Raw genomic sequence first — 25,677 nt, forward strand, 5'->3', positions numbered from 1 at the left:
ACACATGGGGACGTATAAAGCTATATTTTCTCTGAACACCGCTACTTACTTTTTAATATTATGGTAGCATTGTATATATCCAGAATATGTACTACTGTCCAGTTAACTGTAAGCATGACATTTAAAATACATTTGAATAGATTCTAAAGAATCTAATTGCTGTATTGCAAATTAAAATGGTTATACTCTGAGCTTTACCAAGCACTGCCAAAGTAAACCTTTGAGATGTTCTGAATGTTGCATGAAGAATGAAGTGGCCACACCACTCAAGGCCCACAGCCGATATATATATATATATATATATATATATATATATATATATATATATATATATATATATATGAAGCAATTGATCTTTGCCTGTCACAGAAAACCATTATTCAGCCTTGGAGTATATTTTAGCTGTCGCTTTGAAGTAACAGCCAGAACAGACACTGGCTTTCCTGAAGCTTCTTCTTGATTTGAGAGGGCTTGGCGCAAACCTTACAGAGTCCCACACATGCAAAAGCTTTCTTACTTCAAGCAGAGCACATCTTGTTCTGCTGTACGTGCAAGTACAAAAAGTAAAGGTACTAAAGTCTAGATAAGTTACTGAAGTCCCTGAGCTGCCAGAATAAACCCTTAAAGAAATCAGTGGTATTGTTTCCAGCAATTGTGTTAGAACCTCCACGTCAACCCTTTTATTTTAAGAAAACTCTACAATGATAAAGCCGGCTGTGCATATAAGCAACAGTAATTCATGAGTTTATTAATAAAATATACTTTCTGACAGTCCAATGCAGGTAGGGATGTCATTTTATTAGGCGCCCACTTTTGATTGATCTAAAAATATAAAATAATGTAGTGATACAAACTGAGGACGTTTCATACTATATATTACAGTAACTTTGGGCTTGGTATTTAGATTCTTGAGTCCCTTCTGCTTCACGATCTACCCAGAAACAGTGCAGCCAATCAGGAAAAAGAACAACACAAATGAGCAGCTGCATGATGGCGAATGGTAGCAGTTTATTCCCCTTTTTTTTCCAGTCCTCCCAGACAGTCTTCCTATTCAAAGAACGGCAGGTCATGTGAGTAACTCTGGCCAATCAAATATCCTCTTCCAGTTCCATTTCCTCCACTTCCTGGTCCGCCCCACTAGCACATGCTGCTTGGAGAAAGGTCGCTTGCTTTTAGGGGGAGGAGGGGGAGGTAAATAAAAATTCACTTGAGAATACAGCTCTTTTAAACCTACAGTTCATACACAGCTATTCAAATCACAGCATGCTGTTCACCACATCACAACATGTCAATCAGTAACAGGGTTAATATGGGATTTAGAAATGTTTCACCTAGCTCAAAATAAACTAATAATTATACAAGGAAAAACAATAGACTCCCTTGCAACCACATTCGTTAGCGATCAGTTGTATCTACAATTTAAAGTGTCCACAGCGTATTAATATTCATTAAAACATTAGTAGAAACAACTTAATTAAATTGCATCTGCATCTGAATAATATGTCTATGTGGAACTTTATTTCATCTACTCTGTTAATAATCTGATTGCAGCAAACTTCCAGCTACTTATCAGATTATTGTAGTCGATCATATGATCCGTGATGGGATTGTACTCACCTGCCATCCCGTACAGAGCCCTGTCTGTTACTGACAAACAATACAGAACAAAGACAGTCAGCACACAGACAGATACACACAGAGACACACGGACTGGTACCAGAAACCACACCCGTGCGCATGAGCAACAGTCACTCCAGCTCAGCAGGGAACTGCATTCTTAGCTTTATTGCGTTAGTTTGATATTTGCATTGGTGTTGAGGTTTTGATTAATGCTTTTATTTCCTCTCGTCTTGATTACTGTAATGCTTTGCTTGTTGGTGTAGCTGCTTGTGCAGTTAATAAGTTAGCTGCACAGCTCCGAATGCTGATCAGCTAAGCACATCTCTGAAAATACCAAGACCATCTTGAAAAATGTTCTTCTTTGTCCAATAAATAAAAACATAAATAAAACCCTCAGCTTCTAACCACCTACAGTACACACCGCATTTTCATTTTCAAAAGCTTGCTTCAAATTACATCCCAGGCTTTGTATTTCCTTAGTCATACAACGCCCCTGCAATAAATAGAATACTGAATAGCACATTTTCTCCTGGTCATTCATTTCTTTGGCAGTAAGAATAAGCAATCTCGTTCTGGTAACTGTTGCTGATGCGGGACGAGAGACACAGCAGACAGACGTGTGACACTGTGCTGCACTGACCTGGGGTGGAGGCTGATCCTTGACTCACCCTCAGGACAACGTCCTCGTTGTCGGCCAGGGCCTGCTTGGCCAGGTAGCGCTCCCGCTTGATCTTGAGTGCCAGGGACTCTGGGACGTCCGGCACTATCCAGTCGATGGCACGTAGGATGAGAAACACCACGTGCTGGGGGAGGGAAGCCATGGACGTTATATCAAAGGGGGGTTGTGGAGGCCAAGAAACCTCCACAGCAAATATGGTCAAAGTAGAACGCCCCCATACCTCAAAGGCAATGATGAAACCCAGGCGCACCGCCAGCAGTTCCCAGTAGAAGAGGGTGTAGTTCCCACTGTCATCTCGGAACGACTTGTATCTGATGAGAAATGATAGAGGAGTGTGTTTGGTACTACTAATTCGACTTTAAAAAAAGAACAGAGTTTAATTTTAAAACTGGATCTAAGAATGCGAATACACCACAACTGTAGTATATTTGGAAATGGTGCACTATTTAGCGGCTTTAAACTTGACACCCTTGGTTTGCCATCAACTATTCAAAACACATGTACAAACAACTCAGCACAGCTTATATAAAAATACATTATTACAATGCACATAAAATATGGAATTTGATTGCCAGCGGCATTAATCCAGTTATTAAGAAGACAACAGATTTTTTTTTTTCTCGATTCTTGTATTATTGCTCAGGGCTGCAATGTTCTACTACAGTGCATTAGGACTCCCTCGTTTGACTTACTCTGTATAAGGACAACTTGCTGTCAGTCCCTTTCAATTTAGAGACAATGAAAACACCTCTCTTGATTATGAGCAGATTTTTCATTAAGGTCATTTTCCTCTCTAATTATTGCAGAGGGAATACACAGCGTATTGTATTGAAAGCCTGCCTGTCTTTCCCTGAAGAAGATTGGAGTTAGAGGGCACCTGCACTGAGTGTGGTTGCCATCCATGTAGCTGGGTGGAGCGTGGGCCAGGGTGAAGTTGACGTAGCCGTGCAGGTTGCTGTCAAACTTGTACTGGTAGAGGAGTCGCGGCAGGAAGTCGGAGGTGAAGGCAATCAGAAAAGCCTGTGGCAGAACAATGCAGATCTATTCAGGGTGGGGAAATCCACATGACATGCCCACGGTTTTCATAACATTGTTGAGACAATGAATTGATCAGGGGTCAGTCATCATATGAATTAGGACCCTACTGAGTCTGCTCTGAACAGACTTATACATAATCCAGCCAGTTATCCATCCAGTAAGAAATTCCTTCATTAATTAAATGCTGGAGTAAATCAAGGCAAACATGGATAACAATCCTCTTTCAACACTCAACTATGAGAAAACTAGAAATACTGAAAAAGTAACTTAGTTCGATATCGTCAAGGTCTTAATAAGTTTATAACTTCTATGGCGAGTTCCACAGATCTCAATGAGCAGTAATCTTGGGCCGTACCTACATTAATATTAGGTGGTCCACGATTGATGCTAATCAGGGTCTATGAAATCAGCTGATAATTATAGACTTCACACTTGGCATCCCGATCCCCATTTGTATTTATCTTCGTAATAAAGTGATTAGATTAACTGTATAATAAAACCTATGAAAAATGATGTTTAAAATCAACTGGGTTTCTTTCAATACAGTTCACAAGGCTTTGGCCTGTTCTATTAAATAATTAAGGACAGAGATCTCGGATTGGAATGGACTGGTGGAGCCCCTGGACTAGATTTGTATTTATAAATATGGACACTCACATTGACAATGACAGAGAGGTGGGACAAGGCCTCCAGGATGTTGAACCACACCCCGATATCTTGGGCTCGCTCCGCCACAGGACGACGGTACTCACAGACAAACTTTTGAGCATCCAGGCGGATCTCCACCCAGTTATTGAGCAGAGCGAAGAGCGGAGCCAAGGGGAACGCTGCCACAAAGATGGTGATGAACCCAAACTGGAGGACTGGGGGGAAGGCGGGGACAGCGTTAGACAATGAGCTCAATTCCATAAAGCATGAGAACTTCACACTTGAACTTCAGTTTAAGATTAGGGGAATTAAAGTGAGAAATGTATAAATCTCTCTCCATTTCAACTACAGGGTTTGGTATGAAACGTCTTGAAGCAAAGAGGAACAAATTCTGATTGTCCGATGTAACAGAACATCCTAATCCTATATATAGATTAAACACAGAAGAGTGCAGAACTGCTGTTGACTCTGAGAAGCCTCTGATAAGTGCCAGCGCTGGTCTGTCTCTCTCACCCATCTCCAGATACTCCTCGAAGAGCCCCTCACACTCGATCAGCTCGTAGTCCTCCTCCCAGCGCTTGGGTTCCTGAGAGATCCGAGACCCTCGCACGGCTCTGATCTGACGCTTCTGCAGCCAGGCTTTCACCTTCCTGAGGGGAACACAGCAATCAAACAAAGGCAGGGGCGAGTAGAATGAGTCTCCAACAGCACAGGGGAGCCCATTACCAAACTGAACATTACTTGGTTCTTGGCACAGCAGAACCTCAGAGTTCCGAACACCTTGGGAATGGAGGTCATTCGTAACTCTGAAAATGGTTTTAATAAATGTGGGCACCTGCTGTCTACATCTGGCAAATAATACAAAGATACAGCACAAGTAATGCAATATTGTTATGGTTTTAAAGTCTTTAAAATAGTTCTATAAATGGAAAAAGGCTACCTTTAAGTTACTGTTGAAATGGTGACTGTAGCAAAAATACAGATTTAAATGGGCAGGATTAACACAGTGCTTGTTTTTAAACAAATGCATTTGTGAAACTTGCTCAGTCCTTCACCCTCCTTTGGCTTTGTTTAAAGCTAAAATGTTCCTCGTAAAATTGGCTGTACTTGCTTTGAAATCTGCCTCACCTCTCTGGATACATTTGTTGGTAGTGATTTTGCATTTGGTTTTCGTAACTCTGTGGTTCTACTGTATTGTGTTGTTTACCACTATTGGACCAATCGAGTGAGACTTCAAGGTGTTCTACTGTACATCCAACCAATACAAGCTGGTGCAAGAAAAAAAATACAGAATAATGTCAATAAATAAACATGCGGATGTGTACTATTATATATAAATTATTTCTACTTTCAGAATAATATTGTATTATATACAGTCATTTCTGAGTTTGGGACAGACTCATCAAGCAAGGTCTTCAATTGTTTTTGGTTAAGTGAAAATAAACCTTTACAAAACTAAACAAAACTCAGGAGGTTAATTAAATATATATAAATACATTATACTACATTTCTTTTTTAATTAATTTTGGTGCAAACTGTACTGTAAAAATGATAAACTTGGATTACTGGGAGCTGTAAGACGTGATATCCAGGGTAACATGGAGTTAAAATCTTGCCTTGGCAGATAGGCAGAGAATCACAGGTGAGCTTTACTTAGGGATGAACCACTGCTGAATTAGAGGAGGGGGGTTCAGTGAGGCTTCCACTGCCAACATATGTAAGAGTAAAGTGGAATCAAACCAAGCCTTGAGAGATTAGGTAGAGACATCCATTTCAGAGCACAAAGAAGCAGTTTAATAACAAGCTCAGAGCACCTGGCTGCCTGCCAGACTTCACGCTCCCCACTTGTATAATTACTGTCTCTTACTGCTCTGTCTGTGAGGCCATGAAATATATATTAATAAGGATCTGCAGCGGGAGAACCTGACAGCTTTCTTCTCATCGGAATAACATTCCTACAACCTCCCTTCCTGGCCACTGGAGTATATTATATTGTTGCTTTTATTGGTTATTTTACATGCATGCTGTTGGTTTATTGGTTATTTTTTATTGAAAACATGATGAATTGCTTTCTTTCACACTCCCTCTGCCTTTTTCAATGTTTTTAATTCCACTGGAGAAAAATATATTTGTGTTGAACTGTCACAGATATATATTATTAATAACATGCAGTCATAACGTATGCTGCAAACCAATGTAGTGCAATTGAATATTCAGCATTTCATGTGTCTGTGATGCCTAGCCAGTAACACTTCTCCTGTAACTATTGAGACCTGTCAGTGTTCATAGTGATAATGAACGATTATGCACAGAGTTATGAAGCCTTTAAGAAGGTTATGAATGCTACATGGTGTAGGATTCAAATAACGTTACCCAATTCATAGCTCTGTTCTGTAGTGAAACATTTCTACTGCTCCCTTTAAAAAAAAGCATTAGCTCAGCTCGATACTGACAGCTTGCCTTATTTATATTGTGTACTGCAGTAGCTGCTAAGAGACTGTGGTACAGATAAAATCAAACAGGAGATGCAAAACAACTGCTGTACTCGTGCTTCCGATGCACCTGCCCCTTAGCAAAGAGCCGTGTCCTCTGTGCTGCTGCTGCAGTGCAGCACTTGAAGGTCGTTTGAGATGCTCGTGTATTTCAGTACCGCACTCACGGAACAACAAACTCCTGGATGTTGTTGATGATTTGCTTCCCAACCATGATGATGAAGAGTTGCTCAGCCAGTTCAATTAGACACCCGCCGGGACCGCACTGTCAAAACCAGCACACAGAGTCAGGGCACAACATCAATATTATATATATATATATATATATATATATATATATATATATATATATATATATATATATATTCACTATGCAATCCTATTTTTACTAAGCTTTGCTGCACGTTGGTGTTTCACAATTGCATATATATATATATATATATATATATATATATATATATATATATATATGAAAGCTAAGCACTGTACAAACAAGAGAATAAATCAGATAAAACAGTAAAAGCAACAAAAGTATACATATACTTTGGTGAGCTTTCGTAAGGGAATATATGTTCCGCTAATAAGGGGATTTCGAACAGATGTCTACAGTACCACAATAAGCTTTATATTTATATACTGTATATATTTCATGAGTTTTTTGTTCAATACTGTGAAGAGTCAAGTATTCTCCATCTTGTTGTTTTTGACACTTTTGTACTTTATGAAGTATATTAATTACAGAAAGCACATCAATATGACATATAAATAGTACAATGCTAATATTGAAAATGTTTTTGAAACCGACTCCTGCAGCACTGAAGACCTAATTGTCTGGCTTATGTCTGTCCACAGGCAGTTAGAACTCAGGTGAGTGCAAAGGTGAGAGACCGACAGCACTGGAGATTGAAGTTCTCTCTATGTCTGCCTGTCTATTTACAAGCATCGAGATCACAGCCATGAACAATCTGTGAGTTTACTTACATCTTCATTCCGCATTCCAAACAGCTTGCCGTAATGCCCGGGATACCCAACAAACCTGCAGAGGAGGAGAAACAGGAGATTTTAAACTGCAAGTGCCTTCACCTGTGTCATGACATAACACTGATGAAGGCATCTGTCAAAACGACTGTCAATCTGATTCCGTTTAACAGCTTCAGAATTTCTGATTGAAGTCATGGGAAATCTGCAATACCACATTTTAAACAAATCTGTATGAAGTCAATATATACTGAACAAGATGAGCAGCAGTGAAAATAAGCAAATAAAATCTAGGAAATTGATTTTTAAACAAAATGGATTTCACCTTTGACCCTAGAATCCTGATGAAATGTCAATACAGGTTAAAGAAAACACACTGATGATTAGCCTACATGTTTGTCTATATGACGTTGTTTCTTGTAAATGTTACCTATATAATTGAGTGCTTATTATCTGCTCATTGTTGCTTTAATTCCCCAACTCAATGTGGACGGGATCTCCCTGAAAATCGTCTGAAGCTGAGCTGCGCTGCAGAAATATCTCCACTACATGTACTGAGAGTTTCCCAGAAGCTCTTACCTGCCTTTGAAGAACGCCACATAGAAAGGAGAAGAATAGAAATTGACAAACTGGAACACAAACACTTTGAAAGTGAAGGCGTCTTCGTACTGAGTCTGGGTGCGGTGCATCTCTGAGAGACAGACAGACAGAAAGATAAATAGACAGACAGTCAGTTTTCTAGTCAGTAATGCATGAGTTATAATATTGCTCAGTTATGGACCGGTCTGGTGAATATTAAGCCAAACTGGTCAATAACACCTGCAATTCTGTTACATTCCAATGAAGATGCAAATCAGCTTGTTTAGTATTTGTTTGTTTGGGAAAAGCAGTTCCTTCCCTAGTTTTCCTCCTGTGTGTTTAATAAAGACATTGCTTTTTGATTATGAAGTCTCCTTCAGGTACCTCAGGCTAACGAGACATCAGATTGAATTTCCTTGCCACGGCTACACTGTATTGAATGAGACGAGGTGGAGGTTGTTACTGGACTCCAGTGCTGGCTGTGCTGTGTCTTGTTGCTGAAGCAGTGAAGAGCCCTTACCCCACTTGGTTAGCTGCTCTGCCAGTGCAGTGTAGACCTGGCCCATAAGCAGGATCAGAGCCAGGTTCACCATGCTGCTGGAGATGTTAGCAATGTTCCCAGCCTGCAGGGAAAACGCAGACACATCGCAATCACCCGGACAAAAATATACAAGAAACTAGAAAACCAACGTTCATTTCAAGCCCCAAAATAATTTCAAAGTTTATCTATCTTGTTAGCAGTTATGTCCTGATTGCATTGTGGTGCAAAAGCCTTTATACATCTGGCCCAAGTCTCCAGAATAGTTTGTGGGAGGTGCCTTTGCATTGCAATGTTTCTTTACCTGTGTGCGGAGGACGATGCTTTCCGTGTGATACATCATCATACTGACGATCCCCCGATACATGATTACAGTCACCAGGAATATCATAACCACGCAGAGCTGAGAGAGAGGGGCACAGAGGGACAGCGAATAGGACAAAGCAATCTCATTCTAACCACCCGAGGCACCAACAGTATCCTACCTGGGAAAGAGGAGGGGCTGACAACACTGAAGATTTAAAATGAATTTATCTTAAATATAGAAAAATAACGTTATTATTATTATTATTACACTATGTAACACAATTTTTGTTCCTGGGTAGTAAGTGTTATTTCCTAATTGCTTATGCATCAAAAGTATAGAAAATGGCTATTATTCCCCACAAACTTTGCTTTGTGACCAGGACAGTGATATTTTGAAATTTACCTATTTCCAATGAGAAAACGGGCGAATTTGTGTCTTTTCGTTCACATAAAGTCAGAAAAAAACAACATATGAATCCAAATTAACATGTATTTATACTAAAGTAATACAAAAATGACTACAAAAGATTTAGAAGTGAGTAGTTTTTCGAGATTTACGATTATACTGTAAATCACTTTCACGAATCAGCCCCCAAATGTAGTCTCCCATCATGTTCTCGTTATACTGTCCTTGGTAGCGGCGTTCAAAGTCCAGTATATCCTGGTGGAAGCGCTCGCCTTGCTCCTCCGAGTACGCTCCCATGTTCTCCTTGAATTTATCAAGATGAGCATCAAGGATATGGACTTTGAGGGACATCCTACAGCCCATTGTGCCGTAGTTCTTCACCAACCAGCTCCACATAGTTTTCAGCCTTGTGATTGCCCAGGAAGCCCCGAACCACTGCGACAAAGCTGTTCCAAGCCGCTTTCTCCTTACTAGTGAGCTTCTTGGGGAATTCATTGCACTCCAGGATCTTCTTTATCTGTGGTCCGACGAAGACACCGGCTTTGACCTTTGCCTCAGACAGCTTAGGGAAGAAGTCTTGAAGGTACTTGAAGGCTGCCGACTCCTTATCTAGAGCTCTGACAAATTGTTTCATAAGGCCCAATTTGATGTGCAGTGGTGGCATCAGCACCTTCCGGGGGTCCACCAGTGGCTCCCACTTGACATTGTTCCTCCCCACAGAGATCTCGGTCCGCTGTGGCCAGTCCCGCCTGTGGTAGTGCGCCTTGGTGTCCCTGCTATCCCAAAGGCAAAGATAGCAGGGAACCTTGGTAAAACCGCCTTGGAGACCCATCAGGAATGCCACCATTTTGAAGTCTCCTATGACCTCCCAGCCGTACTCATCATACTTCAAGGCGTCCAGCAGCCTCTTGATGCCATCTCAGAAAAATGCAGATATGTATCCACTTAGGCAGCTGGAACTAAACTGAACTGGTGGGCTTAAGGCCCCTGTATTTATACTATTATTTATATTACTGGAAAGTTCTAGAAAGTTCTAGAAGTTTACTCAGCACTGAATCTATCTGGAATGTTCTGGAAAATAGGTAAATTTCAAAATATCACTGTCCTGGTCACAAAAGCAAAGTTTGTGGGGAATAATAGCCATTTTCTATACTTTTGAGGCATAAGCAATTAAAAAATAACACTTACTACCCAGGAACCAAAAAAAAAAAAAAAAATTGTTACACGGTGTTATTAGTAGTAGTAGTAGTAGTAGTAGTAGTATTATTATTATTATTATTATTATTATTATTATTATTATTATTATTAATAATAATATAAAAGGAGAGGTTCTCTAGTTAGTTTAGTTGAAACAAAAAAATAGAAATTTAAGAGATAAACATATGACTAATTCATATAAAAACTCCTTCAGCATAAGACAGCCATAGGGTAAGTAACTAAATAGTCTGAGTGTCTTGAACTGAAAATAAATGGGTGTAGCTTATGCATACATATATACAAGTATATTAGATTAGTTTACTGGTCTGCTGTTTTGAGTTATCTTTCCTGGACCTGCACACTGGTCTGCAGAATTAACCGCTCATTCTTATACAGATACAGTGTCAGCGTCTTTCGTGTTATAGTACAATGTTTACGAAGACTTCCTGTCGAAGCGTTTCTTTTTTGTGGGGGACCGAGTCTCACCATGACAACGATGACCATGGACCCGGTGAACATGCGGGATAGCCGGGCTTTCTCTGGGAAGTAGGGCTCCTTCACTCCAGTCACGGGGTTCTGTTCCATCGTCGGCGCCATCGCAGCAAACTCGGGACGAGGGCGCTCCTGAACGAGAGCGGAGACAGGAAGTGAGAGCCCGAGCACTAAGCCCCTGCCTTGTCTTTCACACTGCTGTAGGACAACACAGTGCCAGCAGCAACCCATTAATTGGGCATCAGACTGGGACAGTAATAATAAAAAACAATCAATCCAACCAGAACACAAAAAAGAGCAATATTATTATTATTTGTTTATTTAGCAGACGCCTTTATCCAAGGCGACTTACAGATTTCCATTACACGAGAGTAGATGTTAAAACTTCATGCTGATTTGAACTCGGCTCTCGCCAAGATAAGCACCAACTAAGACGTAGCTTTACAGTAAACTAATGTGATCCATATGTGTCTCCATCCATTTACGTTTCCTTCCATATGATGATGTAGATATCCTTCTGTCTGGTGTTAATGGCTGAAGTGTAATGCTGGCTCCAGGGATCAGCTTATTTTGCCTCCCTGGCGCATCAGCACACACAACGGCTGCGATGCTGGCTCCGGGGATCAACCAAAGTGCGGCCTCCCCAGCGCATCAGCATGACAACCGTCTGGATTGAGCTAAGTAGGGTACATCTCTGGGGTTTTCAAGTGGGCACCTTCCATCCTCAGTGTTTCGTCGACTAGCCCACGACACCTCAAGAGGGCTCGACGGTGATTCTGGCGTCCCAGCATCACCCCCCTCCGTCCCCCACTCAACTCAGCCCAGCTTACTTACCTGTCCCCAGCCAGAATCTTTCCGTCTCAACCACAGCCAGTTGCTGCTCCTTTCTGCTGCTTCAGATAAGTTCTTCACTGTGCGACGCAACTCTTGGCCACTGAATCCGACGTCTCTGAGAAACCGGGTTGTAGAGTGTGCCACAAATCCTCGACAACCCACTTCCACTGGGTAAACCCGAACTCTCCATCCTCGCTGTTCCGCTTCAGTGGCTAGTTGAGCATACCGCAGTTTCTTCCTCTCATATGCCTCATCTACAGCATCCTCCCATGGCACTGTTAACTCTACCAGGTGAACAAGGCGTGCTGATCCAGACCACAAGACAATATCTGGTCGAAGGTTAGTGGTGGCAATCTCAGGTGGAAAAATAAGCCGTTGACCAACATCTGCTAGCATTTTCCAGTCTCTAGCAGCTTCCAGTTGTCCTGGGCGAGAATTGGTTTTAACACCTTTTCTTGGTGGTTGCTCTCCTGGGCGGAGGAATGTTGTCTTTTGTGTGTAATGTTTTGATGGAACAGGTGACAACTTATTGGTCATGTTACGCTTGTCTTCCAATGCTAAGGCCAAACATCGCAGCACCTGGTCATGGCGCCAAGTAAACCGTCCTTGGCTAAGAGCCACCTTACATCCTGTCAAAATGTGCCTTAATGTTGCAGGTGATGAACACAAAGGACATGAGGGATCCTCTCCTACCCAGAGGTTTAGGTTCTGTGGTGATGGGAGAACATCATATGTTGACCTGATGAGGAAACTGATCCTGCTCTGTTCCATTGACCATAGGTCTTTCCAGCCAATCTTGCGTTGTTCCACACTCTCCCATCTCATCCATTCTCCCTGCTTGGCCTGGGAAATGGCCTTTATACACCTCATCCTCTCCTCCTGCTTTTGCACCTCGTTGACTACCAGCTTCCTCCTTTGAGCTGGGGCCGCCTTGTGCCATGTAGGAGGAGTTGAACTGAAACCAAGACCCCCTCTTCCATGCTGAACTTGCCCCATGATATCACCAATTCGAAGGGCAGCCTTTGCATCTTCCACAGCTTTCTTTGCTGCCCACTTTCTTCCAGTTTTCAACACAGGTGCTGCCTCCCTTACGCATTTATCACGTGACTCTACTAAAGTCATTTCCAGTCTGACCTTGGCGCACTTAAACTCCTCGGTTAGAGCAGAGACTGGTAGCTGCAGTATTCCTTTACCATAAAGTCCCACTCTGCTGAGGCAGCGTGGAACTCCCAACCATTTCCTGATGTATGAACTGATTAAAGCTTCCAGCTTCTCTACTGTTGTCAAAGAAACCTCGTACACAGTCAGTGGCCACAGCAACCTCGGCAGTAGACCAAACTGAAAGCACCAGAGTTTTAGTTTACCTGGTAGAGCGCAGCTGTCTATGCTCTTCAACCCTTCCACTGCTTGTTGTCTAACTTCTCCCACACGAACTGTGTCCTTTAGATCCCCGTCGTACCATCTCCCAAGACTCTTCACTGGCTTCTCAGACACTGTTGGTATTGCCTCACCATTAATGAAGAATGTTTTATCTACTACTTTGCCTTTAATTATAGAGATGCTCCTTGATTTAGTGGGCTTGAATTGCATTCGTGCCCATTCAATGTTATTGGTTAACTTGCCCAATAATCGATTAGTGCAGGCTACTGTTGTAGTCATGGTTGTCATGTCATCCATGTATGCTCGAATTGGTGGTAGTCGCATTCCAGAAGCCAAGCGCTCTCCTCCTACTACCCATTTTGATGCCCTAATGATTACTTCCATTGCCATGGTAAAAGCCAGTGGAGAAATGGTGCATCCTGCCATTATTCCAACCTCTAGGCATTGCCATGTAGTGCTGAATTCTGAAGTTGAAAAACTGAATTGCAAATCTCCAAAATAGGCTTTCACTAAATTTGTTATTGTCATCGGTACACTGAAAAAATCAAATGCTGCCCAAAGTAGTTCATGTGGCACTGAACCATATGCATTAGCCAAATCCAGGAATGTCACATGGAGCTCCTTCCTCTCCTTTTTAGCTGATTGAATTTGTTGCCAGATCACATTGATGTGTTCTAAGCAACCTGGGAAACCTGGAATGCCCGCTTTTTGTATTGAAGTGTCAATGAAGCAGTTCTTTAATAGGTAAGCTGACAATCTCTGAGCAATAATGCTGAAGAAAATCTTGCCTTCTACGTTTAATAGGGAAATGGGACGAAACTGACTGATGCTTGTAGAATCTCTTTCTTTAGGTATAAAGACTCCACCTGCTCGGCGCCATGCTCTTGGTACAACCTGTTTTTCCCATGCCACTTTCATCAATTTCCACAGAATTCGTAGAACTCCTGAAGCACTCTTGTACACTCTGTACGGAACTCCATTAGGCCCTGGAGATGATGAAGCCCTTGCTTTTTTCACAGCTTGCTCTATTTCTTTCCACTTAGGTGCACAGTCCTCCATTTGGTATTCTGGTGGATTGATAGGTGGGATGTCTGACGGAATTGACATAGGCTCCTGCCTTTTTGAATCTGTATGTGTTTCCTCCAAATATCTCTCCAGCTCAACCTTAGATGCTTTTAGTGTGCCATTCTTCTCACTGGTGAATAACTTCTTTACAAATTTGAATGGGTCTTTATAAAAGTTAGCTCTCGCACGCTCCTTCTTTTTGTAGCGTTTCCGTAGGCGCTCAGCTCTGCGCAATGTTGCAAGCTTATCTTTTATGACCCTTTGTAAGAGATTGAGTCCCTCCTTCTGACTTTGTTCTGCTCTTCTCCATTGGTTCCTCAGCTGTCTCCTTTCTCTAACTAAGCGTTCAATCTCTTGCTGCCGTCTAGACTTTCCAGGAATAGTTTGTACTTTTTCCTTCCTTTTTTCAACTCCAAACCTCTCACTTCCATATGCGTAGATGATGTCCCCAAATTTATCCAGCTTCTTTTCAACTGTTCCACTTAATCTTTCCAATGCAACGCAGAGATCTGTGTTTACTGTGTCCCATGCAGTTTTCTCACAAGCTCTTGGCCATTTAACTCCAGGCTTGTGCCCGTTGAGGTTCTTTTCTCTCTTATGCTGGTTTGTCTGACCGGGTTCACAAGGATCATTAGGTTCATCACTAACTGTGTCCATGCAAGTCCTCCTCACATCTATGACAGGGGTGCTGATATCCTGCGAACTGTGGTTTGCTTCCTGTCGCTGGATTTCATTCGACTGACTTGACTGACTTCGTAAGAAGTACTGATCAATGCGAGGCCCTTGTCCCTTCTCCCTCAAGCATTTCATTCTCCCTTGATGAATCTTCAAACCCCTGACCGTTGTCGCCTTGCTCCAGCCGCAGACACAAACCTGGAGTTCCATGTCTTTGTTAACTGCAGATCTTGAACTAGTCTTTTGTGAAGTACTCTCCATACTCATATCCGTTTCCGTTCCTAAGTCGTTAACCGTGTTGTCCAACGTTGAGTCATCTTCCGCCCCCGCTCTCGCAGACTCTAGGGGTATTTTTCTCTTTAATTTCTTAGAAGCCTTGGGCGGGTGTCTCCAGCATCCTGTAAACACAGAGCTGGATACTGCCGACAAGGGTAGCTAACCCTTACCAGCCCCAATGGGGTCTCTTTCCTCCTGTCAGCTGTCTCTCCAGGCTGTCACAAGGTCTTTCCCTTGTTGCCAGCTGCACTATTCACAGCAGTCACTGGACGTATCCAGATCTTCATGATTTCCATTACACGAGAGTAGATGTTAAAACTTCATGCTGATTTGAACTCGGCTCTCGCCAAGATAAGCACCAACTAAGACGTAGCTTTACAGTAAACTAATGTGATCCATATGTGTCTCCATCCATTTACGTTTCCTTCCATATGATGATGTAGATATCCTTCTGTCTGGTGTTAATGGCTGAAGTGTAATGCTGGCTCCAGGGATCAGCTTATTTTGCCTCCCTGGCGCATCAGCACACACAACGGCTGCGATGCTGGCTCCGGGGATCAACCAAAGTGCGGCCTCCCCAGCGCATCAGCATGACAACCGTCTGGATTGAGCTAAGTAGGGTACATCTCTGGGGTTTTCAAGTGGGCACCTTCCATCCTCAGTGTTTCGTCGACTAGCCCACGACACCTCAAGAGGGCTCGACGGTGATTCTGGCGTCCCAGCATCACCCCCCTCCGTCCCCCACAGAGACTAGGGTGTGTGAACTATGCATCAGCTGCAGAGTCACTTACAATTACGTCTCACCCGAAAGACAGAGCACAAGGAGGTTAAGTGACTTGCTCAGGGTCACACAATGAGTCGGTGGCTGAGGTGGGATTTGAACCAGGGACCTCATGGTTACAAGCCCTTTTCTTTAACCACTAGACCACACAGTCTACATGTGATGGTATTAGCTCAATCGATCAATTAATGGTTAAATGAGATAATGTTATATGCGAATAATCAATCAATTCATGTTTAAATGAGGCTCACGAAATAAAATCCATGGGGTTAAATAAGTTGATTACTCTCAATCATCAGGTGCATGTTGCATGTCAAGACACTAATATGGTTACACACCGTTGGAACCCTTATTATTCAATTATGAATTACCATGATGCCTCCAATACAGCTGATCTTGTTCCAAGTGTTCCAGGCTGTCACTTTGATTGTTTAGAATGTTAGTCAAATATGAATGAACTAAATGCGTGTGAGATCAGCACTGGCAATATTAAAGGCACTTCCACAAGTACTGCTCTCTGATTAATGATTATAAAGCTTTATAAAGAAGCTCTTCCTGGCCGTTGACTGCTGGAACATTTTGCCTCAGGGTAAATACTAGGATTTTAAACATTTTGAAAACAGACCAGAATGTCTGAATGGATCTTTGCTGAGTGTGTCACTATATATTAATTCAAAAAATGCAGAAATGTATGAGGGTTTCCATTTTGTTTCCTGCCTTCATGGCTTTCATAGCGCAGTTCTGTGGTCCTAAAACTCCACCCCAGCTGACTGGGAGGCATACAACACTGTGTGGTTTTACTGGGCAGGACCTACCTCTTCCTCCTGGAAGTCCATGCAGTCCCAGTGGTGAGCCAGCGTGGCGTTCTTCCTCTTCCAGTACTCCAGAAACGTCACGGCCCACAATGACATGAAGACACTGAAGAACACGGTCCCTGGGTGATCAAACAGGTACCCCAGCTAGAGAGAGGAGAGTGGTAGAAGGCTACAGAGTAAGCACACCTTAACAAGCCAGAGAGACAGCATCGCGGAGATAAGGGAAGCACTGGGAGGACCCTGTGTCCCACAATGCCCTGCTTACCTTGGCCATGGAGCAGATATCTGAGATGTTCCAGGTGCTGCAGGCTTCACAGAGCGGGCACATATGATAGCTCCCCCCACTGGAGCAAATCTCCTCACTGAGGAGAGAGGGAGAGGGATTGAAAGCTATGGAAAACAATCATTCCAGGTTACAGTATGTTTGGGAAGTTATTCGAAGTGAAGTGACACAGATTGGAGTGTAGTGATAACATTTCCACTGACATTCAGCTGTACCTTAGCTACACCTTAGTCAGCACAGTTTCGTATCTCATACCCAACGGGGCCAAACTGTGCAGCGCGGAAATACGTCACCGAAAGACTAAAGTGCTAAAGAGACAAACTGGTTTGAACAATGGCGGCTGTTAAAACATTTACAATTAATTGCATGTTTTATTCAAAGGACTAATACTGATTTTTGATGAAACGCACATATAAAACAAACAGTTTTAGTACCGGTACTGCAGTACTCCGAACAAATCAATAATCTGACTAGTTTCTAGTCCCTACTGGTTAGCGAGAGTCTACTGTATTATAGTTTTAAATTATATAAACAGAATGCCATCCCAAAATATGACCAAACATCCCATCTATGGCTTTGGTAGCGCTGAAAAGAGAGGCTGGGGTGCAAAGCACCAAATGGTAATTCTATGCACTCCTCTGTTCAGCAGTCTGTAAAAACAGAATGCTCCAGCCTTGATTTCCAAATCAATAGCACTAATTGCTGTGACTGTGAGGGTTAATAACCTGCTGCCTGCCTGCCACTCCGTCTCTTTCTTTGGATTTGCGGAGTGTGAAACTTGAGCCACCCCCACTAAGAGAGGTCAAGGACCCCAGAGAGAACCTGTTCGAGTTGCCATGGAAACCGAGCAGTGCAAAGACAATACTATCAGCTGCTAATATTCCACAAACAAGCTGCAGCACTTTGGCTATCCAGCTTTGTTTTAATGACACGCTGTTAATGGGGAGTCTAATTAGCCTGAGGTGACAGTTAAACAGGGCTATTAGGAGTCTTCAATCAGTCAAGACTGGATTATCTGATCCTGTGATGTAGTGGTGCAGTTCTTAACACCTTTTTAAAATACATTTCCTCTCCAAGACCAAGTTAGAACAAGTATAAAAAGGGATAAATGTATTGCTACTTTACAAATGAAGTGAAACCTGATTAAGACAGCTTATTCAACATACCTGTCGTTCACTTGTATTTAAAAAAATAATAATATGAGTTCTGGGGTTGACAGGCTGGTAAAAGCAGGTGACCTCTTAGTTCAGGTGGCCTCCAATTGGACCACAGTCCAAATGGCTACCGATTGGTCTGGTTTGTTTAGCAAACCGTTTTCATTGGCTATCCAGTTAGTACTCCGTTGCCATACCCTTCCCTCCTAAGAATCTGCTATTGGAAACATGCTGGACTCACGCAGGGGTGTTGGTTCCCATGGAGATGATGCCAGAAATGAAGACGAAGGTGCCCATCACAGCAGCAGGGAGGAGCCAGGCTGTGTAGAAACCTGAGGATGAACCAGAAACAGACGGATTGACTGGAGAGGCTGGGAGAGAATAGAGGGCCCCCAAACTCCATTACAAAAGGATTAGGTGTGGAATACGCATAGTGTATGGCATGACAAGGGGTCATGAATTCTTAGTGACCCACAAAGTGTTTTTATTGTTTGTTGGTTTGGTGGATCAGTGGGGTCCAGTGGTTAAACTGGTTCCCAGAATGGTAGAGTTGATGGGATTTACTAAGAAGGCTTTGATGACATAGCAATTCATTCCAGCTCAAGTTGATCAAGGGGGGTTGCTTGATCTCTTACATCGCACAATTCTTTTTTTGGCTGGTCAAAAATCATTTAAAAAGGACATTTGTACAAGCGTATACAAGACTTGTGCATGGACAGGACACCTACCCTGGAACCCTTTCCTCCATCACATGTAACAAAGGAAGAATACACACCCCAGAATGTGATCAACTTTCTCATAGCTGGAAAGAATCAAGTTAAGATCTGCTATGACAGTGCATTCGGTTCAGGAGTTTAGATAATCTAATAGAAGCTGGGATTCGATTCTATTTCCTGGTGTAAAGAGCTAGGTTAAGTTAAGTTGTTCGGATCTCTTGTGTAAACCATGATGTTAAAAAGCAGGGCAGCCCTCAGAGGGTTGCTCACCAAGCCAGGCAAAGTAGATAGCAATCTTCTCCCCAAAATACTCGCGGATGTGGTCCAGCGGCTGGTACTTGTACCATTTGGACCAGCGGCCCCAGTACTGGAAGATGACCTGCCGAGAGTTCAGCTGCTCCGGGTCGACCTCAAACGTTGAAATCTCGAAGGGGCCCTGAGACAACCAGGAAGGAACAGAATTCACTGTATGCATAGTTGTTAAATTTCTGTTTGGCCGATTTCCAGTAATATACGGTAATACAGGGATTTTATATGAGTTTAATAGAACACACTTGAGCTTGTTACCTATATACACTGTAGCGAATCAAGCTCGTAGTAAAACCTGAAATGGGTGTAACTGCTATGTAACAGGACTGTTATTTCCATCCCTGCAATATCTACAAATAATGCATTCTTTATTTAAGATTGAATAGACTGGAATAACACCTCTCAGGGTCTCTTGATTTTAACAGTGGTGGACCTAAATATGACCCCCATTTTAATTCTAAATTAGGACCACATCTGTCCTTTTACTTTTAAAGACAACAACACACAAGTGAGGCTCACACACACTGTTAGAGATGCTGGTTCTATCAAAGTCCCCTCCTTCTATTGATTTAAGCAATTTGAATCTATTGAATAGACCCGCTCCTTTCTGTGGAGGTCACACAACTGAGAGCGTTGTTCTTACCTCATGAAGTGGGAAGGCAGCTGAATACGCTCCTTCGTTCAGTAGCCTGTCAATCCCAATTTCAGCGCGTTTGCGTTTCCCATAAGCTGTCCGGGCCAGAATCTCGTATACCTGCCAATGCCAAGCCCCAGAATAAAAAAGCCTGCTCTGTCTGTTATAGACTCCTGTCTACTGCCACCTCCTTGCTCATTTTATGAAAGTAGACTGAATTATAATTTGTATTTATTCAAGTGTGATGGTACTTACAATTCGGTGTCTCTGCGTGTTTGTGAAATAGGTGTCGTGATCTTCACAACCCAGAAACCTGCAGACAGGGACACAAGCATCCACACAGAGGTGACACTGGCACAAACATCAGTAACAGAAACCACTCCCATTCTGCACTGATGTTCATGATGTCAACCTGATATAATTAGTGTTGTGCAGGGATGGAAACAAGACTCCTATTGCATAGCAATTTCATCCATTCAAGCTTTTAATATAAACTTGATTAGCCACAGTGTATAGGTAACAAGCTCAGGTGCGTCTTATTAAACTCATAGTAAAGACAGGAATGGATCAAACTGCTATGCAATGGGAGTCTTATTTCCATCCCTGGTGTTGTGTGTGGGTGTTTGCATATTTACTCAAGCAGTTTGTTCGATTTCCTATTTCCAGTCAAGTTACAGCTGTTAAATCCCTAGATAACAAATCACTACACAACTACAGCAGGTATTATACTGCAGCATCTCACATTCTCCAATCAGGAATGACTTGTTTTCAAGGAGTGAAACCTGGACACAGAGTGGCTCAGGTTCAAAGCACATTTTAACAGTCCAGTCTCGTTTTGAAGGATGACCTGCCCATATAAAGCTGTTCGCGCAGTAACACATACAGGTATTATTACAAGTACAGGATCAGAAGCCTGGATTTGCAGTTAAATTAAAATAATATTAAGATATAGTGCTAACCAAATTCATCCATGACTAACCAGGACACAGGACAACAAAGTTTCACAATTGTTCAGAAAGCACTCACTTTGCCATTTTGGACTTGCGAAAGGCGCAAGTGTAGTAATCAACTGGCTTTTTGGGGACAGACTGGGACATGATGTTGGGGATCCAGAGATTCTTCAGGAACTGGTCTGAGGAGTTCAGATCAGGGTTCGGCTGTGCCTGCAGGTAGCAATACAATACAATACAATGCAATGCAATACAATACAATGCAATGCAATGCAATGCAATGCAATACAATACAATTCAATTTGCAATGATATTTCCACAGTGTATCCTTAACAGCAATCATAGATGATAAGGTAAAACTATTAAGAGCTATTTTTGAAAGGAGAAAAGTTATGTTAATGTTGCAAAATGAGAATGAAGAAACAGCACAAGCATTACTGACCTGTAGGGGAGCTCTCAAGCACAGCTCCTCTGCGTAGTACACCAGAACGTCCCAGGGAGCGCTCAACTTTAGGTAGTGAATGGTCTTCCTGTCGCTCACTGTCTCCTCCTGGTGGGGAGGGAACAGACCAGCAAGCACATTGACATACAGGAAAGCACAGAACAGCAATGTGTTATGATTTTGTGGACTTCTTATTCTTATCCCAAATGAAAATCACAGACGTTGTGCCATTTAATAAAAAAGATGCTATCTACCTTTCAAAGTTAACTTTATCCACATTATTTAGAACATAAGAAAGTTTACGAACGAGAGGAGGCCATTTGGCCAATCTAAGCTCATCCAGTTTCACAGAACATTGTCAAGTTGGGTCTGAAAGTATCCAAATGTTTCTGCCTCAACAGCATGACTAGGTAACCCATTCTATACACTCACCACTCTCTGTGTGAAGAAGTGTCTCCTTTCCTCTGCCTTAAGTCTATCACCACTTAATTTCCAAGCATTATAATCTATTCATTTATTTCTTGACCATACCCAATACAACGGCTACCACGCTCCCTGTAGAAGCCGAGGGAGTTTATCTGACCCACCTTTTCCAGCAGCAGCCCCGTGTTCTGCAGGTTCCTCACAAACTTGTCCCTCCAGCGGCTGTGCTTGGTCTCCTTGCTGTCCGCGCTCTTCTGTTCCTCCTTCCCCAGTTCCTGGTAGCGGCTCCTGGCTCTCCTCTTCCTGCGGCTGTGGTTCCGCACCTCCCACACCAGTACAAAGTCTGCAGAAGACCCGTGAGCAAATCAAATCAATGTTACATGGTAACTTTCCTGGATTATTAATTCATGTTCTAAATGGACAAGGTCTGAAGAGCCTAATTCTTGGTAGTGACTCCTGATTTACACAAGACCCCCTGACATGGCTGGTGAAGTGGGGTACTCTTACCGATTTTGGTTCTCCCGTCCCTGAAGAAGTTGCGATGGGGGTCCGAGGATCGGGTGCCCTCCCTTTCACAGTGGATGTAAATGGGGTCTTCATCATCATCTTCATCAAGCTGCATTACAACAACATCATTTTTAAATCAGAACGCATTACTTTGAATGATCAAAATTAGTATTGAATGTAATACTTTCAGAGTAAATGTCCACCAAATCACTCCTCACACATTAGTTTAGGGATCCTTTCTAAGCAGTTATATACAATCTAGAAACATGTTAACGCGTTATAAGATACAGACGTGCCCAAATTTGTGGGTACCCTTACAGCTCATTGAAATAATGCTTCATTCCTCCTGAAAAGTGATGAAATTAAAAGCTATTTTATCATGTATACTTGCATGCCTTTGGTATGTCATAGAATAAAGCAAAGAAGCTGTGAAAAGAGATGAATTATTGCTTATTCTACAAAGATATTCTAAAATGGCCTGGACACATTTGTTGGTACCCCTTAGAAAAGATAATAAATAACTGGATTATAGTGATATTTCAAACTAATTAGTTTCTTTAATTAGTATCACACATGTCTCCAATCTTGTAATCAGTCATTCAGCGTATTTAAATGGAGAAAAGTAGTCACTGTGCTGTTTGGTATCATTGTGTGCACCACACTGAGCATGGACCAGAGAAAGCAAAGGAGAGAGTTGTAAAAAAAGAAAATAATAGACACGCATGGTAAAGGTAAAGGCTACAAGACCATCTCCAAGCAGCTTGATGTTCCTGTGACAACAGTTGCAAATATTATTAAGAAGTTTAAGGTCCATGGAACTGTAGCCAACCTCCCTGGGCGCGGCCGCAAGAGGAAAATCGACCCCAGAGTGAACAGAAGGATAGTGCAAATGGTAGAAAAAGAACCAAGGATAACTGCCAAAGAGATACAAGCTGAACTCCAAGGTGAAGGTACGTCCGTTTCTGATCGCACCATCCGTCGCTTTTTGAGCGAAAGTGGGCTCCATGGAAGAAGACCCAGGAGGACTCCACTTTTGAAAGAAAAACATAAAAAAGCCAGACTGGAATTTGCTAAAATGCATATTGACAAGCCACAATCCTTCTGGAGCTTTTTGGCAAGTCACATCAGCTCTATGTTCACAGACGAAAAAATGTCTGCCCAGTGTCAGAAAGCTCTGTCTCAGTCGCAGGTCATGGGTCCTCCAACAGGATAATGACCCAAAACACACAGCTAAAAGCACCCAAGAATGGATAAGAACAAAACATTGGACTATTCTGAAGTGGCCTTCTATGAGTCCTGATCTGAATCCTATCGAACATCTATGGAAAGAGCTGAAACTTGCAGTCTGGAGAAGGCACCCATCAAACCTGAGACAGCTGGAGTAGTTTGCTCAGGAAGAGTGGGCCAAACTACCTGTTAACAGGTGCAGAAGTCTCATTGAGAGCTACAGAAAACGTTTGATTGCAGTGATTGCCTCTAAAGGTTGTGCAACAAAATATTAGGTTAGCAGTCCCATCATTTTTGTCCATGCCATTTTCATTTGTTTTATTATTTACAATATTATGTTGAATAAAAAATCAAAAGCAAAGTCTGATTTCTATTAAATATGGAATAAACAATGGTGGATGCCAATTACTTTTGTCAGTTTCAAGTTATTTCAGAGAAAATTGTGCATTCTTCGTTTTTTGTGGCGGGGGTACCGACAAATTTGAGCACGTCTATACTTGTGAGAGTGTTGTTATGCTAAAAGTTTTTGTTTAAAGCATTAGTTAACACACCTTTAAGGACTATTTGCTATGCCAGTATTTCTGTATATAATACAGCGTTTTACAGCAGCTACTTTTTATTGATTTTCAAAATTCAATTAACACAGGGATGTTTGTTTGTTTGTAATGTAGGTATCAATGATAGCCCCTTGAATATCAGATTTCTTTATCCTGTTAAACCTAAGAAATATAACTGTCAATTGGAATGCTTTGAATAATAACAAGGAGCCTGCTGTTTGATCATATAAAGCTGCTGTGGACCATATTTCAGTTTTGCACAATATATCACTAGTTCCTTGATGTCTGACTCCCACGGTTAAGCATCCCGTGCACACTCTCAGAAAGCAGGACCTGTTGCCAGTTCAGTTTGTTTACATTCCACACATGCCCAAGCTAACTGCTTGTCAGTCTGCCACAAAGCTGTGCTCCTGCTGAGACCTGTAGCAGTATTATATAAAGTGTGAATCACACCCCTTGGAACAGTTTTCATTCCGCACCATCAGCTGTTTATCTAAGCATTAAAGCAATTGAAATAATATCTCTTTTTAGATCACAGATAATTAGTCATGTGCAAATTGGTGAGCCTTGCTTGTATGGCGAAGGAGCACAGGAAGGTCCTCTATCTATACGATTGCTGTTGGAGACAAGGGGTTTTTCTCATCCACTGCCATTCAATAAAACCAGTTCTATAGTTTACTGGCTGGTTCGGGCAGGTGACAATTCATTAGACTCAATAGATACTGATATAAGGAGACACAGAAAGGAAAGTAGAATATGTTTATTCTATGAGCTGGTTTTACAATTAGTAGTAATCATGGAGTACCTAATATTACCTTTGGTAAGGCAGTCCAAGATACATTAAGTGCCAATCGGTCAGTAAATCTTCTATGGGTGCCTCTGCAGTTTTCGCTGCCTTGAGTCTGATTTTACCATCTGGATGCTCACACTGTTTCCCTGTTTCACCAAAGCAGGGATTTTTTTAGGCTAGAAGTATTTCATTAGGATTATAGAATCTGGTTGATGGGTTATTCATCTCTATAGTCTTGGGCTGATATAGTCTGTCGACCCCAGCCCAGTGTAAATAGGATGGACTTGTTAAGATAATTAAACAGACTTAATAAGTAATAAGTGGTGGTTCATAGAAAAACAGGTTGTTTATATTAATGCGTTTTCAATAGACAGTATTGCATGATAAACATGTAGGGAATTCCATTGAAATATACAGTGAAGTGTTACGGAATTAAGATTGGGGTACTCACATATCTGGTACCCATGAAGCTGCCATTCTCAATGCTGCCATAGCAGTCTGGCTGATCGACGGGGCCCAGGTCCAGCAGCAGATCCCGGTCCGTACCAAACCCCTCCGAGTACATCTTCCTGATTATGGTCTTCCTCAACTATCTGGCACTGCCCGGTCCATTGAGAGAGAACCAACCCTCCAGCACACACTGGGAAATACAATCCGTACTGAGCAGGCCAGCTCCAGTCAACGGGAGAGAAGAAAATCAAGAGATGCTAAGAGAGAAACTGCCTTGCTTTTGTGGGTGAGAGGGAGGGAGACTGTATGTATCTGCAGTAAGCTGATGCTTCATTCCAGCCCTCTGCATACATATTGCAGGCACTCTCCTCTGGGAGTGGTTGGAATACATTGTGAGTTACCGTAATTCTTAGAATACTGGTACCTGCAGAGTGCA

General features: G+C 42.2%; 1 protein-coding gene across 2 annotated transcripts; it reads right to left on the reverse strand.

The window, feature by feature from the left end:
• Positions 1-25,574, reverse strand: LOC117432091 (anoctamin-7-like). 2 transcript variants are annotated; one of them, XM_059002389.1, is made up of 23 exons: positions 25,243-25,574; positions 22,218-22,326; positions 21,875-22,053; positions 21,288-21,395; positions 20,922-21,058; positions 20,151-20,208; positions 19,905-20,015; positions 19,223-19,388; positions 18,478-18,568; positions 17,065-17,161; positions 16,800-16,943; positions 10,968-11,105; positions 8,877-8,975; positions 8,555-8,657; positions 8,035-8,146; positions 7,459-7,513; positions 6,645-6,742; positions 4,499-4,635; positions 3,995-4,200; positions 3,177-3,319; positions 2,520-2,610; positions 2,289-2,423; positions 1-1,169 (listed from the first exon to the last, which is right to left on the reverse strand). In XM_059002389.1, exons 1-23 carry the CDS (start codon positions 25,354-25,356, stop codon positions 1,089-1,091), a joined length of 2,712 nt encoding a protein of 903 aa, XP_058858372.1. In that variant the 5' UTR covers positions 25,357-25,574; the 3' UTR covers positions 1-1,088. The 2 variants fall into 2 exon arrangements, with proteins under 2 accessions (XP_058858372.1, XP_058858373.1); XM_059002390.1 differs by having other exon boundaries at positions 2,261-2,423.
• Positions 25,575-25,677: the final 103 nt, after the last annotated feature.

The sequence above is a fragment of the Acipenser ruthenus genome, chromosome 27 (genome assembly GCF_902713425.1).
Source record: "Acipenser ruthenus chromosome 27, fAciRut3.2 maternal haplotype, whole genome shotgun sequence".
In the NCBI taxonomy this organism is placed as follows: Eukaryota; Metazoa; Chordata; class Actinopteri; order Acipenseriformes; family Acipenseridae; genus Acipenser; species Acipenser ruthenus.

Bases quoted from the DNA above. Each gene is read 5' to 3' on its own strand.
- LOC117432091 (XM_059002389.1), bottom strand. From the start codon at position 25,356: ATGTACTCGGAGGGGTTTGGTACGGACCGGGATCTGCTGCTGGACCTG. The intron at 19,389-19,904 runs GTAAGAACAACG...TGGTTGTCTCAG, and splicing joins CTGCCTTCCCACTTCATGAG to GGCCCCTTCGAGATTTCAAC. The intron at 7,514-8,034 runs GTAAGAGCTTCT...CCTCCTCTGCAG, and splicing joins GTGGCGTTCTTCAAAGGCAG to GTTTGTTGGGTATCCCGGGC.